Source organism: Salvelinus namaycush, chromosome 19 (assembly GCF_016432855.1).
Source record: "Salvelinus namaycush isolate Seneca chromosome 19, SaNama_1.0, whole genome shotgun sequence".
Classification (NCBI taxonomy): Eukaryota; Metazoa; Chordata; class Actinopteri; order Salmoniformes; family Salmonidae; genus Salvelinus; species Salvelinus namaycush.
Genome location: NC_052325.1, coordinates 35,176,432 through 35,195,610, shown reverse-complemented (window position 1 = coordinate 35,195,610; position 19,179 = coordinate 35,176,432). Strand labels below are relative to the sequence as shown.

At 43.9% G+C, this 19,179-nt stretch overlaps 2 protein-coding genes across 5 annotated transcripts; both read left to right on the top strand.

Annotated features, from left to right (window-relative positions):
• Positions 1-2,235: 2,235 nt before the first annotated feature.
• LOC120064362 (NADH dehydrogenase [ubiquinone] flavoprotein 3, mitochondrial-like) lies at positions 2,236-5,821 on the top strand. The gene is made up of 3 exons (XM_039014892.1): positions 2,236-2,343; positions 2,835-2,940; positions 5,461-5,821. Exons 1-3 carry the CDS (start codon positions 2,299-2,301, stop codon positions 5,628-5,630), a joined length of 321 nt encoding a protein of 106 aa, XP_038870820.1. The 5' UTR covers positions 2,236-2,298; the 3' UTR covers positions 5,631-5,821.
• Positions 5,822-6,309: 488 nt separating this feature from the next.
• LOC120064361 (homeobox protein PKNOX1-like) lies at positions 6,310-18,856 on the top strand. Of its 4 annotated transcripts, none has more exons than XM_039014890.1 (11): positions 6,310-6,396; positions 8,006-8,117; positions 10,870-11,000; positions 11,221-11,392; positions 16,209-16,397; positions 16,544-16,649; positions 16,817-16,914; positions 17,005-17,133; positions 17,254-17,330; positions 17,513-17,676; positions 17,934-18,856. In XM_039014890.1, exons 2-11 carry the CDS (start codon positions 8,064-8,066, stop codon positions 18,107-18,109), a joined length of 1,296 nt encoding a protein of 431 aa, XP_038870818.1. In that variant the 5' UTR covers positions 6,310-6,396; positions 8,006-8,063; the 3' UTR covers positions 18,110-18,856. The 4 variants fall into 4 exon arrangements, with proteins under 4 accessions (XP_038870818.1, XP_038870817.1, XP_038870816.1 ...); XM_039014889.1 differs by lacking the exon at positions 6,310-6,396 and adding an exon at positions 6,414-7,170; XM_039014888.1 differs by lacking the exon at positions 6,310-6,396 and having other exon boundaries at positions 6,414-8,117.
• The last annotated feature ends 323 nt before the right edge of the window (positions 18,857-19,179 follow it).

The following is a 19,179-nucleotide window of genomic DNA, read 5'->3' as shown; positions in this document are numbered from 1 at the left end:
GGAATCAAAGATTTGTATAACTAAACCCATTTGTGGTGCAATCAAAAATTTGTATAACTAAACCTCGCTGTGGTGCAATCAAAGATTTGTATAACTAAACCTATCTGTGGTGCAACGTCAATGTAGCCAACCAAGGTGCCCAACTATAGCCCACCAGGCGATATTTAGCTAGCTAACTATACCATTTCCCTGGTGGGCTAACGTTAGCTAGCTAGTCACCACGTGAAAAACTATGACTACACAAATGCTGAGCTTGTACAGGTAACTACAGTCAGTGGTTATCTAGCTAGCTAATGCTCACAAGCAGATAGCTAACCACAGATCTTTGACCTAACCAAAATAGTTTGTTACCAGCTAGCAAATAGGGTTTACTTTAACATACGGCTCCAGCGACGCCACTCAATTACAGAGGTCTGAAAACGATAAAAAGCACATGTGATTATCGGAGTAGTGGTTATAATCTGGTACATAGCACAGAACCATCCTTGCTTCAGATCGACGGAGAGACCTAAGATTAGCTAATTCGCTACAAAAGCCAGAGTGATGACCTCAAAGTTTGCAACAGGATATGTAGTTCTGTATGATAGCCACATTAGCAGCTAATTGGTATTTAATTTTGTGGGGATAATTACAGGCAAATACTGTATATTGATAAAAGTTACCTTGTCCGAGAGATTTGCGCAGTTATAAAATGTCACGCCAAGGTAAGCCTACACGAAACACATACCTTATATGAAGTAGTTCTAAAATCCCAGACAGACAAAGTGAATGGGGAAACAATGATTGGAACCATTTCCGGGTTTTATCGCTAGTTTTTATAGGTATTAGGACTTTTACTGTGGTACTCAATAGCTCCGGAGGTGAATTGGAAGAGAATGAGGATGAAGTACCTGAGGTGGCAGGTGTGGTGAAGGTCTCAGAACTCGAGCCTTACACCGATGATCAAGATAAAGATGAATTTGGTCCAGTAGGAGTGACCTTTTTGGAGAAAGTAGATCCCTGCCTTACGGCTGAACCATATGTGGTGTCACGTTGGGTGAAAAATTAGTTGGGTACTGTTGAATCAGTGAAGGTATCTCGAAGTGGACTTGTAATTATTTTTGGTGTTTCTTCCACTCAGAGGGAGCGTGTGCTCCGCGCCACGCGACTGGGGAAAATACCTGTTAATTGCTTTGCCCTCGGGAACGGGGCACCATTTAAAGGAGTGATTACTGGGCTGGTGGTGAGGGTGGAGGTGGATCAACTGAAGTTGAAGATTCCTGGAATCTGTGATGCGCGCCATTTTGTGCGACGCAGGCCCGGTGATGAGCGTAGTGAAACAGATGAGTCTGTATGTCCTTTTGAGTTTTGATTCTGTGTCTTTACCCGACAAAGTAATGTTAGGATATATCACTTATCCCATAAGAGCTTTTGTTCCGAACCCACTACGGTGTTTCAGGTGCCAAGTTTATGGTTATGTTGCAGCAGCAGGAGTGGGGTTCCTAGATGTGAGAAGTGTGCAGGAGGTTGAGGTTGCCAGGGTCAGAGTAGTAAAGAAGGTGTTGTATGCTGAGGCAATGAAGAGAGTGGAGGAAGATGGGTCAAGGTTGAGGGGTCCTAAGAGGCTCCCGTTGAATAGTGTACTTGTCAGTACAGAGTGAAAAGCCAACGAATGAAATGGACTCCAGTAAGGTTAGCTTTTTAGTGTTCAATGCCATGGTTATCAACTATACTGCAGAAATGGAATGTAAATCACAGAAAATAGGTATTGTGTTTGCAGCTGCAGCAAAATACTTTGGTTTACGAGATTTTACTGCTGAGTAGTTGCAGGGGGTGTCGAAAGGTAGTGTCCCATCTTCCCAGGCTGTTGGCCTGGCGTAGATCAGAAAAGGATCCGAAAGACACCCAGGCTAACGAAGGCTGCATTTACAATGCAAAACAATGGAATGCATTTATTTCTGTGCAGGCTCTCCGGCGAGAGAGCTCTGGCCTTTTGAGGAGCCCCTCTGCAGCTGTACCCTGCACCCGCCCAAGGCGGAGGAGCCAAAGAAAGCAAGGTAGTGGAATGGGGTGATGGGTTTTATTAAGTGAAGGGTTAGTTGGCAGGGTCATTTTATTAGTATTTTTTTCCCGTTTTGTATCACATAGTGTAATGGATTTACACTCTCCAGTCTAGTTGGTAGCGGTAATGTACCTTTCGGTTGCCAACCGCCATTTAAAAAACACAGGGAAAAAAAGAAAAGACGATCGTGTTCCGCCAATGATGTGTATGTACAAGTCTTTGGTTTCCACACGGAAAATAATAGAGGGAGCACCAACATGGCGACTTCCTTACTTTGGCTAGGACGAATGGGGTCTCTCAAGGTAACATGTTTTAGTTATTGTCTAAATATGTAGTTCTTCAGTTGTAATATCAGAAATAACTTATTCGTTAGATGATTGGTTTGTAATCAACGTAGTCACTTTTTTGTTGTTGTTAAACAACCGACTTCGCCGGTCCTGTTGACCTGAGCTGGACTGCTTGTTAGCTAGCTAAAGTTAGCAAGATAGATACTTGCCATCCTCACGTTTTGAGACTTGGCTGCACCTATGGCTTTTTATTTAGACGTAAATTGTAGTGATGACATTTTACAATGCATAATAAAAAATACCTGCTCATTTTGAATTAAGATAGCTAGGTAACACATTAAATAACTGAGCCAGGGCATGGATGCTTAGGCTGGTCCCAGATATTTGTCAAGACATACATGGTCAGCATGACAATTCCATAAGGAGGGCAGAAATAGACTTACACCAAGGCTAATGAACGCTGCATTTACAATGCAAAACAATGGAATGCATTTATTTCTGTGCAGGCTCTCCAGCGAGAGAGCTGGGGCCTTTTGAGGTGCCCCTCTGTGGCTGCATTCTGCACTAAGGTGGAGGAGCCAAAGAAAGCTGTTAAAAAGGCGAAGGCTGCAAGTAAGAGCACAGGTTTTGTTTATGTCAGTGTTTCCCAACTACTGTCCTCAATAACCCCCAACAGCACACATTTTTGTTGTAGCCCCATACAAACTCACCTGATTCAGCTTATTGAGGGCTTAATGATTAACTTAGTTGACAAGTTGACTCCGGTGTGCTTGTCTGGGGTAAAATGTGTGCTGTTTGGGTACTCAAGGACTGGAGTTGGGAAATACTGGTTTACGTTATATGCCATAGCTAGGTCCTTATTTTCCCCTAAGTAGCTAAACCTGAATGACGTTTCTCTCTCTGGTATAGCCCACACTTGGATTATCTCCATGATTCAAACTATGTGCCAACAAACTTTCTCCAATGACCAAATTACTGGAATCTTACAGATAAATCATGACCATTTTCTAAAGCCAATTGTATTTCTGTAGTTCCACAGAAGCATTGGGGTTAGGAGGTGAGTTTTCTGTATGTTGTTTGGTATTGGTAGTTTTATGTAACCTGTACCATTTCCTCAGCCCTAGAGGCCTCAGAAGAGAGGGCAGCACTACTAGCCTACAAGACCACATTTGCCTTCCCGTTAAGCTTTCAGCCTCAGGACTTTTCCCAGCACAGGCTCTAGGTGAAATCGAAACAGTGGCTAGCCCTGTCACTGCCGAAACAATAGTAGTTGCAGCTGCAGAACCAGCTCCCATTTCCACAAGCCATGCCGAAGCTACGCCTGCTAAAACTGCTGTGGCCGAAGAAATGGCTAGTCCTGCTGTCGATGTAGTTCTCCAGTCGTAGAGGTGGCTGCTCCTGCTTCTAAGAGTGTTGCAGAGACTGCAGCTCCTTTAGCAGAGGAGGCTGCAGCACCAGAAACAACAGTAGTAGAAGCCGCTGCACCAGTCGCTGAGGCCACAGCAGTCGCCCATGCTATTGCCATTGACGCAGTCGTGACAGAGGCTCCAGTTGAAGCGGAGGCTGTCGCCAAACCTGCCCCAGTCGCTGACATTGCTGCTCCCATCATTGATTTTGCCTCACCTGTAATCGATGTTGCCACCGAATCGTGGATGCTGCTCCCCCAGTCGCTGAGATAGTTTTTACTGTATGTTCTGAAGCTCCCGCGCCAGAAGACATTCCATTCTCTGCAGAACCACCCGGAGTGGCTGCTGCCGCCTCCACTGAACCCGGAGCCCCATCGGCTGAATTGTCCTCCTCAGACGACGAGAAGTCTGAAGTGAAATCAAAGGTAAAACCAGAAATCCTAGTAGATTTATTTGCGGCCATTGCTGAAGCTGTGCGAGAGGCTACACCTGCAGTGACTCTGGATGCCGTTACTGAAGATAAGGAAAAAGCAACAGAAGTTGTAGCCGAAGAGGTTCAAGTGACCACACCAGAGGTTTCAAGTGCTGAGCTGGTTGACCCCTCCCCAGTCCAGGAAGCAGTCCCAGCTGAAGCTGCCGTGGAGGTTGCCGCTGAAACTGCCCCTGCTGCAAGTTCTGAGGAGCTGGTAGACTCTGCCCCTGAGATCGCTGCTGCCCCAGAGGTTGAAGTGACTACTCCAGAAGTCGCGGCTGCAGTAGAAGCCACTCAAGAAGCTGTCATGGAAGCTGCCCACGAGGCTCAAGGAGCAGCAGAACATTTGTTAAATATAACTAGCTAAATTGCCATATACGTTTAGTGCTTTTCGACCTGTCCCCAAATTAATGTCATTGGTTCAGGGTTTGTTTTGATATTTTAACCTGCGTGTAGTGATCGCGTTTGGTGTGGGGGGGCAAAATACATTTATGCACGATAGCGCACGCGCGAGACACGGTTTGGGTTTCGTGTCTCCTCGGCAAAAACGTCAAAGTTAATGACTGACAGACTTCTTGATTTATCGTGGATTAATTTTGAGGAAGTGTATACTGGCTACAGCATCTCAAAATGGACAAACGGTGCTATTGCCACTTATTTCTTATAATTGTTCAAGCGAATATCTTTTAAAGGAGAGTACACTCGTTTGGTTCACACAGCCTGTATTTATTATATATTTTTCAAAATCCCAGGCCCCCGTCCCCGCAGGAGGTCTTTTGCCTTTTTGGTAGGCCGTCATTGTAAATAAGAATTTGTTCATAACTGACTTGCCCAGTTAAATAAAGATAAAATAAAAAATAAAAGAAAGCCTTTATTAAGGGCATTCACTCCAGGCTCTATAGGGGGGATACATTCTTAACACTAGGAAATGCCCCACCATAAGCTACTTTTGTCTAACTTGTAAATATTTGCATCCTTTTAAGATCATATCAAGTAGTACTTTGTAGAAGGTGAGTCACGTATGGGCATCACTTTTTGTGGCCAGTGACTATACTGACTGCAAATATGTTTTGATGGTTGATAGGGTTCTGAATAAGACTCTAAAACCAAAAGGGACTCACTAATTCAGCAAACTGCTTATTTCTATCTTTGAGTTATGGTTTTATTTTTCTAAACTCCAGCCCCTTGGTCAGCCAGGTTACCTATATTCCTGTGCTTTCTCTTACACCCGTTTTTGTGTTCTAACCCCTTAAGAGGCGGCAGCGGCACCTCTAGCGCCAGCCCCCGAGCCTTTCGACAACAGTACTTACAAGAACCTCCAGCACCACAACTACAACCATTACACCTTTGCAGACCTGGACCTGGAGATGGCCAAGTACCGTCTGCCCCAGCCCTCCTCCGGCAGACCCTCCCCCAGGCACTGAGATGGCCCAGCCTGCCTGGACACCAGGCCACATGACCCCAACCCCATGTCCCTAGACACCATGTCTCTGATCCCACTGCCCAACATACCTACCCCGGGTGTCTTTTAAGAATTATTTCCCCCTCTACTTTTCCGATCCCTAAGACGTGCTTGTAATTGTTATAGGGAATATATTAAACTACACAAAAGGGATATGAGGCTTTGACATTTTTGTAATGTTTGAGGTTTTTCTCTTGTATTAAATCAGAAAATATCTAACATTTCTTATTATCTGGGATCAACCTTAGGGGTCATTTGAATAGTGCTGTGCATGCAAATGTTTTTAATCTATGGTCTATTTTAATTATTCCCGACTTTGACTCTGGGCCTGAACGTACAGTACACATCATTATGACCTAATTATCACAGCATTACAATCAATACACATCATAGAAGAATGGATCTTCTGTGTAATAATACCCACTAATGTGGGAGGAGGATGGGTACTGGTAAATGTCAAGTTAATTACAATGTAATTGTTATACGGGCTTTTCATTTTGGATTGAACTAAACTAGAGAGCAGCAGTGGTTTAGATTTTGCCTTGCATGCTACCAGCCGCGTGCCTAGATTCTATGGGCCAGGAAAAAGGCACATCAGACTAATCCTCCCACTTTATAAATATTAATGAGTAAAAGACCCTGCGTGATCAGAAACGATGACGCAGCGCGACAACTGCGAGTCCCCATTGCTGCAGCCGCTTGTCAGTGTGACGAAGATTGGCACTCAGGTAAGCTGTCACTCAAAAATCGTCCTGTTCCCTATCAATCAAACAATCTGGGACGCACAGAAAAATGCCTAGGGCTAAAGCTAGGGACACAGCCAGGCCAGTGGAGTTTATTTGGCAGTGAATAGATGGCCGGGGCCAAGGAAGACGCAAATCTACCCGAGGAAAAAATATGTCCGCGTTTTGGACGGAGAGAAGGATTCTGGAAAATAAAGGGCGAGAGCTAGAAGCGAGGCCCCAGCGTTATCCCTATCAGTAGAAGTGCGAATGGGGCAGGGAATGGATTGGCATCTGTTCCTTGTTTGCTTGACTGTTGTGGGCAGAATTTTAGAACCATCTAAAATTAAAGAGACCTTTATTTACACATTTATGAATAGTAATACTGGAATACAATGTAAATACACATTGGATGAACTAGGCGTGTATATGCACGTCATTAAGCTAACAGTTTGTTAGCTTGTTATCCTCGCGCGGCTAGCTAGCGAATCCGTAGCAAACGCCGCTGGTAAATATGGCACTTCTGCTAGCCACGTTAGCGTAAATGTGGTCAACCAACGTTTAAAACAAGGATGCTTCAGTGGGTGTCTCGGCCGTAGAGGGGTGATGCATATTATAGTTGACATGCGTTTGAGGTTGTTTTCGAAAAGATTGTCAAAGAAAAGTTAAATGTATTAGCTAACGTTACTGACCCAGCTACGTTCGCTGTTTTCGTAAATGAACTACTATAGCTACAGCGTGTTATTTCATCTAGCGACCGTACAGTCTGGATATGAAGAGGTAAACATTTTCTATATAGCTAACGTTCTCAAAAATTGAATTTTCTCGACTGAATTCTCACTCGACCGCCTTCCTTCACATGGTTTACAACTAATCCGATTCTTGCTTGCTAACTAACCACCTACAAACTAGCTTTGTTGCCGCCAGCATGGTAATGAGAAAAGCAAGTCAGTTCAACGTGGTGGGTGTGTAACATTAATTATGATAGACGGGTATGTTTGATTTTCATCGCTTTCTTGTCAATTCGCTACATTGTATGGTATGTTGCTGAACACAAGTTAAACGTGAACAAAGCATTCGAATGGAAGTGAATAAACTTGATACATTGTGTTCCCCTAATCATCAAAGGCCTTTCATCTGGATGGAGACTTGGGATGCATGTTGTCCCATTCTCTTTGAACACAGACGGTACAGTCAAATAGGCAGCTGGATTATATAGTTTTTATGGTATTGAAGTAAAGTAGAAGACCACCTCTGTCAGAGCAACCAAGCTTTGCAATGCTCCATTCATAGAAATATGGACATTTAGCCAAGTATACTAGTGGAATGTTATGGTATTTAGACTATCACAACGATCAAATGTTTATAGCATTTGTTCTGTCAGAAGGAAAAACTATTTACATGAACCATTCAAATAGATTTTCACTGAAGAGCAACAACTTTCTCTCACCACACGCCTACTCCATTCACAATATAATATCAGTACTACCATTGTAATTAGAAATGTCAGTTTTTCAAATTTGCCCTGCATTAGAATAATCATAATTCATCATCATTGATACAGTAATAGCCGTCTTTACTTCTCAAAAGTGTGTGGGTTTATGTCTCTTTCTAGGTCAGCCAACTCTCCATATCCTTATAATGCTTCAGTGTTTGTGGCGTCTGCAGTGAATATGATGGCTGCCCAATCAGTTTCCATGGACAAGTACACAAAGAGAGAGCAGCAGGTGGGTCAGAAGGACAAATTTAGTCTGAGGCTCAGATTTGAGGCCTACTTAAACCTGCCTAAAACCACAAGGGTGGGTGAAGGTTTGAAGTTTTTGAGGTGATAATTGACGTTTTTAATCATCAGTTAATGGAAAAGTATCGTTAATGGAGTCATTAATGGATTTTAGAATGACTCGTATTGCAAAATGTATGGGTAAGGAGATGGATATACAGTGCATTCAGAAAGTATTCACACCCCTTGACTCTTTCCACATTGTGTTACAAAGTGGGATTTAAAATGGTTTTTGTCCTTTTTGTCAATGATCTACACAAGGTCAAAGTGGAAGAAAAATTCATTTTTTTTGTAATTAATGGAAAATAAAACATTTTGATTAGTATTCAACCCCCTGTCAATACATGTTAGAATCACCTTCGGCAGAGATTACAGCTGTGAGTGTTTCTGGGTAAGTCTCTTAAGAGCTTTACAAACCAGGATTGTACAATATTTGCCCATTTTATTCTTTTTTTTTTTATTCTTCAAGCTCTGTCAAGTTGGTTGTTGATCATTGCTAGACAGCCATTTAAGTCAAAACTAACTAGACCACTCGGGAACATTCAATGTCGTCTTGGTAAGCAACTCCAGGTTATATTTGGCCTTGCGTTTTAGGTTATTGTCCTGTTGAAAAGGTGGATTTGTCTCCCAGTGTCTGTTGGAAAGCAGACTCATTAAAAAGCATGAGCTGGCGCACATCCATAGATTAGTGTAGAGGTGCTGACTAACGGAGAATAAACTGTAAGCTATAAAAACAGAGTCGCACAGTCCATATATATATAACCTCCCAGTAATTTATTGGGTAAAAAAATGCCAACGTTTTGGCATCACTGTGCCTTCTTTAGGGTGAAAGCAAACTGAACCAGGTTTTCAACTAGGACTTTGCCTGTGCTTATCTCTATTCCTTTTCTTTTTCCCTAAATCTCCCTTGCCAATGACAAGCATACCCATAACATGATCAGCCACCACCATGCTAGAAAATATTAACAAAGTCCATCATTACCAATGGATTTGCCCTAAACATAATGCTTTGTATTCAGGACAAAAAGTATGTTTCTTTGCCAAATGTGTTGCTGTATTACTTTAGTACCTAATTGCTAACAGGATGCATGTTTTGGAATATTTTTATATTTGTACATGCTTCCTTTTCACTCTCATTTAGGTTCATTTTGTGGAGTAACTACAAATTTGTTGATCCATCCTCAGTTTTCTCCAATCACAGCCATTTAACTCTGTAATTGGTTTAAGATCACCATTGGTCTCATGGTGAAATCCCTGAGTGGTTTCCTTCCTCTTGTCACCTGAGTTAGGAAGGATGCCTGTATCTTTGTAGTGACTGAGTGTATTGATACACCATCCAAAATGTAATTAATAACTTCACCATGCTCAAAGGGATATTCAATGTCTGCTTTTTTATCCATCTACCAATAGGTGCCCTTCCCGAGTGGCGCAGCGGTCTAAGGCAGCTAGTCACTAGTGCTAGAGGCGTCACTACAGACCCTGGTTCGATTCCAGGCTGTATCGCAACCGGCCGTGATTGGGAGTCCCATAGGGCGGTGCACAATTGGCCCAGCGTCGTCCGGGTTAGGGTTTGGCCGTCATTGTAAATAAGAATTTCTTCTTAACTGACTTGCCTAGTTAAATAAAGGTTCAATAAAAAAATGAAAACCTCCCTGGTTTTTATGGTTTGAAATTCACTGTTCGACTGAGGGACCTTACAGATAATTGTATGTGTGGGGTACATTGATGTCATTCACTATTTTTGCACACAGTGAATCCACGCAACTTATTATCTGACTTGTTAAGCACATTTTTACTCCTGAAGTTATTTAGGCTTGCGATAAAAGGGTTGAATACTTATTGAGTCAAGACATTTCAGCTTTTCAATTTTTAGTAATTTGTAAAAATGTCTATAAACATAATTCTACTTTTACATTATGGGGTATTATGAGTGTAGACCAGTGACACATTTACATCCAATCCATTTTAAATTCAGGCTGTAACAACAAAATGTGGAAAAAGTCAAGGGGTATGAATTTTTCAGCTCTAGGAAAAAAGTATTTTTAGTGCATTTGCTTTCAAAGTCATTGTCGCTCCAGTCACATGGTAGAACATTGGATTTATGTTCTTGGAAGTGAGCCTGACTAGCTGCTGGTAGGCATGGTGTAAAAGCAGGAGAGTTGGAGCAAGTTGGCTTCCAATCAATGAATGTGACTGACGATCTGAATGAAGCAGCACAAGTTAAAGCTTGGCATGGCTATCAATAACAGTTAAATATGATATATGCCACCACCCATCTTTCTATTCTGGCGCTGACCAAAGAGATACTGCCATAGCCAGGACACCTCTGCATCATCCACAAATTTTAGAATTGTTAAGATAGGCTATATCCTTTCCATTTTGTACTGAAAAACTCAGTGGTCCTCTGTAGCTCAGTTGGTCGAGCATGGTGCTTGCAAGGCCATGATAGTGGGTTTGATTCTTGGGACACCCATATGTAAAATGTATGCACGCATGACTAAGTCGCTTCGGATAAAAGCGTCTGGTAAATGGCATTTTATTATAATTTTTAGTACCTAAACCTATTGGTCTTGTTGGCATTTGCAATCTTCTCATGCCTTATTCTCATGCCTTATTGTTGAGGAAGGGTTCTGAGCTTTACCTGTCCACCACTATTGCTCCTTACTCTGCTGTCATCTCTCTCTCCTCTACTCATGCAGGGTGTGGAGCAGAAGGAGAGTGATGCTGATCATGATCAGAAGTTCAGTGAGGAGGGGTTGGCTGCAGCCTCCAGTCCTGCCCCCACTGAACCCCAAACACCCTTTGATGTAGATAAGGCCTCCATATACCGGTACACCCCCTAACTGTTGGCCCCCTGCCAAAACTTTAGTCAAGCGACCCCCTCAACTACTTTTAAACAGGATAATGTTAGTGACGATGGCAGTCTTGGATGTCATCGGGCTTATGTGCCCTACCTAAATAGAAGTATGGGGTAGAAATGGCCACATTTGACAACTGTAGATAATAGCAATTTGGTAATGTTTTTCTTTGTGTGTGTGTGTGTGTGGCAGGCATCCCTTGTTTCCTCTCCTGGCGCTGCTCTTTGAGAAATGTGAGCAGTCTACACATGGCTCAGACTGCATCACGTCAGCCAGCTTTGACGTGGATATCGAGAACTTTGTCTGCAGCCAGGAGAAAGAGGGCAAAGCATTCTTCAGCGAGGATCCTGACCTCGACAATCTGGTCAGCTCCCTCGTCTGCTGTCAATACTTTTTGAATGATTTTGCATCACTATGACATCTAGTGACACTATTCACAAAATGTCTGCAATTGACACATCGAATGTCAAATCACATTTTATTTGTCACATGCTTCGTAAACGGCAGCTGTAGACAAACAGTAAAATGTTTGCTTTCAGGCCCTTCCCAACAAGGTAGAGAGAAAAATGAGATGGTTAACCATTAAACAAACTATCAGTCTTATCTCTTGGGGCAGAAGCTGTTCAGGGTCTTGTTGGTTCCAAACTTTGTGCATTGGTACCGCTTGCCCTACGGTAGCGGAGAGAACACTATGACTTGGGTGGCTGGAGTCAAAGAATTTTTAGGGCCTTCCTCTGACACCGCCTGGTATAGAGGTTTTGGATGGCAGGGAGATTGGCCCCAGTGATGCATTGAGTCGTTCGCACTACCCTCTAGTGCCTTGCAGTCGGATGCCAAGCAGTTGCCATACCAAGCCGTGATGCAGCCAGTCAGTATGCTCTCAATGGTGCAGCTGTAGAACATTTTGAGGATCTGAGGGCCCATGCCAAATCTTTTCAGTCTCCTGAGTTGTCGTTCCTTCTCCGTCTTTATGTGTGTATCGTGATAATTCCTTAGTGATGTGGACATTATGTAGGTTGAATGCTGAAACACAGACTAAATCAAATGTCCCATGGTGGTAGTGACAGCACATTACTGCTTATCGCTTACTAACCATCAGTTATTCACTTTAATATAAGTTTTTAAATTACATTTGTTTAATTCCAAGTCATCATCTCATCTATAGAGCTGTTGCCGATTTCTGTCTGACAAAATCACTTCTTGTAGTTCTTCAAAGTAAATAAGGCATACTTTTATAACTGCTGAATACCAATCAATCAATCACTTAGGCCATGTATTTTCAGGTAGAGTTGACTCATGAAGCAACTGCTCTTATCTCCCTCTCGATCGTGCATTCTTCTCTCTTCTTTCGCCGTGTCTGCACCACACTAACCTAACGTAGCAGGAGTAAAATTAACAGACCGGACAAGTAGGCGGCGTTGGATTATGGTCATTGCAGTTAGTTTAGCGCAGAAAACGTGGTAATTATGTAGAATATTGGCCTGTTGGAAACTACAACTTCCTACTACATCGCACAGTTCAGGCTTGATCGGATGTATTCTCTAGAGAAACTGCAATGTGCGCATTGAGCTCCCAGAGAAAGAAAATAACTGAACGAAATGGAATTAAAATAATTGAACCAACAGTCAGTTTTATTATTATTTTTTAAATTGGTTAAAATCACTCAGCACTATTAAGCACACACACACACACACCCCTGAGGCTCAGCGTGGCAGATGTGTTCTTGCCTACCCTGTCAGGAAGTTCAGCATCCAGTTGCAGAGGGAGGTGTTCAGTCCCAGGGTACGGAGTTTAGTGATGAGCTTGGCGGGCAATATGGTGTTGAATGCTAAGCTTTAGTGAATTAACAGCATTCTCACATATGTGTTCCTCTTGTCCTGGTGGGAGAGGGCAGTGTTGAGTGCAATAGAGATTGTGTCACCTGCGGATCTGTTGGGGCGGTATGCAAATTGGAGTGGGTCCAGGGTGTCTAGGATGATTGTGTTGATGTGAGCCATGACCAACCTTTCAAAGCATTTCATGGCTACAAAATGTGAGTGCTACGGTGTGGTAGTCATTTAGGCAGGTTACCGTTGGCGTTCTTGGGCTAAGGTGGGACTAAGGTGGTCTGCTTGAAACATGTAGGTATTACAGACTGGGTCAGCCACGCTCTGAGTATGCGTCCTAGTAATCCGTCTGGGCCCGCCCGGCCTTGTGAATGTTGACCTGTTTAAAAGGTCTTACTCACATTGGCTACAGAGAATGAGATCACACTTGTCCGGAACAGCTAGTGCTTTCTGCATGGTTCAGTGTTGCTTGCCCCGAAGCGAGCATAGAAGGAATTTAGCTTGTCTGGTAGGCTTGCGTCACTGTGCAGCTCACGGTTGGGTTTCCCTTTGTAAGCAAGTTCTACAACATCCGACGAATGTCAGAGCCGGTTAGTAGCATTCGATCTTAGTCCTGTCTTGATGTTTTGATTGTTTGATGGCTTGTCAGAGATCTTAGTGGGATTTCTTGAAATAATAATACATTTTATTTTAAACACTTTTCACGACACCCAAAGTCCCTTTACATACAAGAAAATCAGTAGGATAAAAAGCAATAAAATCCCATGATTTAAAGTACAGTGTATTCAGAAAGTATTCAGACCCCTTGACTTTTTCCACATTTTGTAATGTTACCGCCTTATTCTAAAATGTATTAAATAAAACTCCTTGTCAATCACACAATACCCCATACTGACAACGCAAACAGTTTACTTTTTTTGCAAATGTATTAAAAATAGATACATAAATAAGGTAAGTATTCAGACCCTTTGCTATGAGACTCAAAATTGAGCTCAGCTGCATCCCGTTTCCATTGATCATCTTTGAGATGTTTCTACAACTTGGAGTCCACCTGTGGTAAAAATCAATTGATTGGACATGATTTGGAAAGGCACACACCTGTCTATATAAAAAAGGTCCCACAGTTGACAGTGCAAGTTAGAGCTAAAACCGAGCCATGAGTTCGAAGGAATTGTCTGTAGCGCTCCGAGACAGGATTGTGTCGAGGCACAGATCTGGGGAAGTGTACCAAAACATTTCTGTAGCATTGAAGGTCCCCAAGAACACAGTGGCCTCCATCATTCTTAAATGGAAGAAGTTTGGAACCACCAAGACTCTTCCTAGAGCTGGCCGCCCGACCAAACTGAGCAATCGGGGGAGAAGGGCCTTAGTCAAGGAGGTGACCAAGAACCCGATGGTCACTGACAGAGCTCTAGAGTTCCTCTGTGGAGATGGTAGAACCTTCCAGAAGGACAACCATCTCTGCAGCACTCCAGCAATCAGGCCTTTATGGTAGAGTGGACAGACGGAAGCCACTTCTCAGTAAAAAGCACATGGCAGGCCGCTGGGAGTTTGCCAAGAGGCACCAAAAGGACTCTCAGACCATGAGAAACAAGATTGGTCTGATGAAACCAAGATTTAATTATTTGGCCTAAATGGCAAGTGTCACGTCTGGAGGAAACCTGGCACCATTCCTACAGTGACAGTGGTGGCAGCATCATGCTGGGGGGATGTTTTTCAGCAGCAGGGACTGGGTGACCAGTCAGGATCAAAGGAAAGATGAACAGAGCAAAATACAGAGATCGATGAAAACCTGCTCCAGAGCACTCAGGACCTCAGACTGGGGCAAAGGTTCACCTTCCAACATGACAACCACCCTAAGCACACAGCCAAGAGAATGTAGGGGTGGCGTCGGGACAAGTCACCGAATGTCCTGAATGTCCTTGAGTGACCCAGCCAGAGCCCGGACTTGAACCTGATGGAACATCTCTGTAGAGACCTGAAAATAGCTGTGCAGCGACGCCCCCTATTCAATCTGACAGCGCTTGTGAGGAACTCCAAATACAGGTGTGTCAAGCTTGTAGCGTCATACCCAAGAAGACTTGAGGCTGTAACAAAGTACTTAGTAAAGGGTCTGAATACTTATGTAAATGTCATGTTTTTTTTATACATTTCCTAAAATGTCTAAACCTGTTTTTGCTTCGTCATTGGGGGGTATAGTGTAGATTGATGTGAAAATTGTAACAAAATTTGGAAAAAGTCAAGGGGTCTGAACACTTTCCGAATGCATTGTGTATAAAAGTACACTAAACATGATGACAGACTGACCATGGAGAACACTAAACATGATGACAGACTACCCATGGAGAACACTAAACATGATGACAGACTACCCATGGAGAACACTAAACATGACACACTACCCATGGAGAACACTAAACATGATGAGACTAAACCATGGAGGAGACTAAACATGATGACAGACTAACCAGGGAAGTGAACTAGACAGAGGATAAAAGCTAAGACAACAGAGAATCCGGGTAAGCCTGTGTGAAGAGGTGTCTTTAGTGTGGACTTCAATACGTGTATGGATTGTGAGGTTCTGACATGGAGGGCGTTGGAGGACTGAATTGCTAAAATCCCAGTCTCCCATGGAGCGGAGCTTGGTGCAAGGGATGGTGAGGAGGCCAGTGTCAGAGGAGCGCAGTGAACAGGTGGGAGTGTAGGGGTGCAGGAGGTCAGTAAGGTATGTGGTCACCAGTCCATTGAGTGCTTTGTAGGTGAGCCTAAGCAATTTGAAGATGATCATATATTGAACTGGGAGCCAGTGGAGTTTAATTAGGGTGGGAGGGATGTTTTACCATTTATAAACGCAATCCCATTTAATAAGCGTCCGGATTAGTGTCCCACTCCTTGAAAGCGGCAGCTCTAGCCTTTAGCTCAGTGCGGATGTTGCCTGTAATCCATGGCTTCTAGTTGGGATATGGCTTCTGGTTGGCCACTGGGGTCGACGTCGTCGTTGCACATATTAATGAAGCCAGTGACCGATATGGAAAATCTTCAATGTTATCAGATGGATCCCGGAACATATTCCAGTCTGTGCTAGCGAAACAGTCCTGTATCTTAGCATCCGCTTCATCGGACCACTTCCGTATTGATCACATCAAAGTGAGCTACTGTTTCATGTAAAAGGGTTAATAAAGCAAGTTGGGCACACATTACACACACACAGCATGACAAAGGCCTCATACCAAAGTAGCTACTAGTGGAATAATTAATGTACTATGTAACACTACAGACAACGTACATGCCATTTTTAGTGCATACGTCCTTGCCTCTGCTAACTCCTCCTCCCTCCTTGACCTTTGACCCCAGATGGTGAAGGTCATCCAGGTGCTGCGGATCCACCTGCTAGAGCTGGAGAAGGTGAGTGACCTTTGTAAAGATTTCTGCAGCCGCTACATCGCCTGCCTCAAAACCAAGATGAACAGCGAGACCATGCTGAGTGGAGAGCATGGCAGCCCCTACTCACCTGGACAGGGATACTCTCCCACCAAGACCCAGGTATACACACACACAACCTACCACCGTACACTCGTGCTATACACCCACCACAGACACATACACCTGAAAAGATACACTATTCACCCATGAAGGCTCAGTTTAACTCACCTGTGTGTGTGTGTGTGTGTGTTCTGTGTGTTGTGCAGACCTCCAGCTCTTCCAAAGGAACCCTCAGTCCCCAGGGGATTGTGGTGCCAGCGTCAGCCCTGCAGCAAGGCAACGTAACAGTCAACCCCATACAGGTTATGGCAGGTATGTCACCCTGGCATACAACAACCACCGGTACCCTCAGACACCAACCACCACTGCTCACCGCCATCAGCTCAATAGGACTGTTAGTGTACCGGCTGGTTTCAGTCTTTCTCTGTGCCTGCAGTTTAAAGTGGTCTGTTTGCAGCCCTTACATGTGTGTCCTCCAGGTGGCGCAGTGTACCAGCCTGTCACAGTAGTCAACTCACAGGGTCAGTTGGTGTCACAGACTCTCTCTCCCCAGACTATACACATTCAGAACACACAGGTAAGACACACATCTGTCTGGACTAAAACATAAAAGGTTGACATTTACTGCCTGCTGAAGAGTGTGCTAATGTAACCGCCTCTCTCGCAGCTTCAGGTGCAGCTCAACCAGGACCTGAGCTTCTTTGGCCACGGCGACAGCTCGTCCAAGAACAAGCGTGGCGTCCTTCCCAAACAAGCGACCAACGTCATGCGCTCCTGGCTCTTCCAGCACATTGGGGTGAGTAGAACACAGGCCAACTCTATGGGTTCCAACCTGGAATGATTGTGGGATTTGTTTGGCTTGCAGTGTTTTAATCTTGCCCTACGTAATTACTGTTGTATTGTTTTGTTTCCATAGCACCCCTACCCCACAGAAGATGAGAAGAAGCAGATCGCTACCCAAACTAACCTGAGCCTCCTCCAGGTCAACAACTGGTGAGTTACATGAACCCATGCCATACTACCATGAATAACCACCTAAGTGCATGAAATGACAGAACGACTTCTCCTAGAGTGAACCTCAAGTAATGTTTCAAACCCTTCAATTCCCTTTTAGTTATTGGTCAACACTCTTGTTCCCCTTCTCATGATGGGTCCAATCTCTCCTTCCGTTCCAGGTTCATCAATGCGCGGAGGCGGATCCTGCAGCCCATGCTGGACGCCAGCTCTTCGGAGACGGCCAAAACCAAGAAGAAACTGCTTCCGAACCGGCCACTACAGCGTTTCTGGCCTGACTTTATCGCCACAGGGATGACCCAACAACAGGTCCAGATGGCAGACGGTACATACGGCTACTGGCTTGCTACACTGCTCATTGGATCAGCACTGCTGTGTATTGCGAGTTGCTAGAGCTGTTGGCTATACTTGTTTTTAAAGCAACTAGGCACAAGAGCGCTTACTGTATTGGGAATGATAGCCACAAGGTGAATTCAGTCACAAGGCAAAGTCAAGGCTCTCTTGGAAAAGTAACTTTCTCAGTAAGAGACTAACTAAATGTAATGTCGCTGATGTGTCCTCTCCTGGTTGCCTGTTCCCCAGGCACCATGGTGACAATGAGTGTGGAGGGTCTCCAGAGCCTGACTTCAGACGGCACCACGCTTGCCGTGCAGCAAGTGATAATCGGCGGGCACAGCGAGGACGAATCAGGAGACAGCAGGGACGAGGAAGATGAGATGACTGGGCTGGGCCTGGACAACAGTGACTCCCTGCAGTAGGACATACACACACCGGCCTACTGTACACACTCACCACAGGAGGCTGCTGACGGGAGGACGGCTCATAATAATGGCCGGAATGGAGCAAATGGAATGGCATCAAACACCTGCAAACCAGGTTTAATTTATTTTATACAATTCCACTGATTCCGCTCCAGTCATTACCACAAGCCCGTTTACCCCAATTAAGGTGCCACCAACCTCCTGGTACTCACACATGCAAATACACACACTCAAAATCAAACGTTGTATGCTGCGTGGAAAATAGGGTAATTCAGGCCTTCCACAACAAACATACATGATATATGCAGACTGATATTGAATGATGTAGGCTGATAATGAATTGTGTACACACACACTAGCACAAAATCAGATCAATTTGTTATGCAAATTTTTTTTAATGGCAGCTCAGATCATGTATGTACTGTAAATAGACTGATATTGCACGTGCAAACACTCTAAATCAGTTTACACAGCACAATCACAGGACATACGGGAGCACTCCTGATGTCCATGTATTGAATGGAGTGCGCTGTGTGTGGGAGTTTCATTTCAGAAACTGTTTTTTACTACGTAGTATTTGTGGGCGAGTGCACTTTTTTTGTATAATATAATTCTACGCTCCAAAAGACAAAAAGAACGGACGCAGCTAAAACAAATCATGAAGTGTTGGGGGGGGGAAAAAACCTGAAACAAGTTTGTACGCTCCGTTAATAAACGTTAATGTCTTATTTTTCATTTAATCTGCTTTTGGCTGCCACGTTTCAAGTACTGGTTTGTTTTGTTCACTTTGCATGCCTGTGACTTTTACCCACTCTAATCATGACTGACTCCCAGGCTTACAGACTGGCCCTATAGAGCCATTTTCTGTTTACCGTCAAACATTAAAAAGCTCTGTAGCAGGATAGCTAACGCTGATGTCGGGACCTTAACACATTTAACAGTGAGTTTGTGATGACCATGAAAACACTCAAGACTGATGGCTATACGACAAGTAAGGCAAACAACAAGGTATCTGACGAGTAATTTCGTGCCCAACTTTTCATGACGCACTGGGGAAATGGGTCTCT

Coding starts and splice junctions, on each gene's coding strand:
- LOC120064362 (XM_039014892.1), top strand. CDS start 2,299: ATGGCGACTTCCTTACTTTGGCTAGGACGAATGGGGTCTCTCAAG. Junction 2,344..2,834: donor GACGAATGGGGTCTCTCAAG/GTAACATGTTTT, acceptor ATTTCTGTGCAG/GCTCTCCAGCGAGAGAGCTG. Junction 2,941..5,460: donor TAAAAAGGCGAAGGCTGCAA/GTAAGAGCACAG, acceptor TAACCCCTTAAG/AGGCGGCAGCGGCACCTCTA.
- LOC120064361 (XM_039014888.1), top strand. CDS start 7,992: ATGTCTCTTTCTAGGTCAGCCAACTCTCCATATCCTTATAATGCTTCA. Junction 11,001..11,220: donor GATAAGGCCTCCATATACCG/GTACACCCCCTA, acceptor TGTGTGTGGCAG/GCATCCCTTGTTTCCTCTCC. Junction 16,650..16,816: donor CCCCATACAGGTTATGGCAG/GTATGTCACCCT, acceptor TGTGTCCTCCAG/GTGGCGCAGTGTACCAGCCT.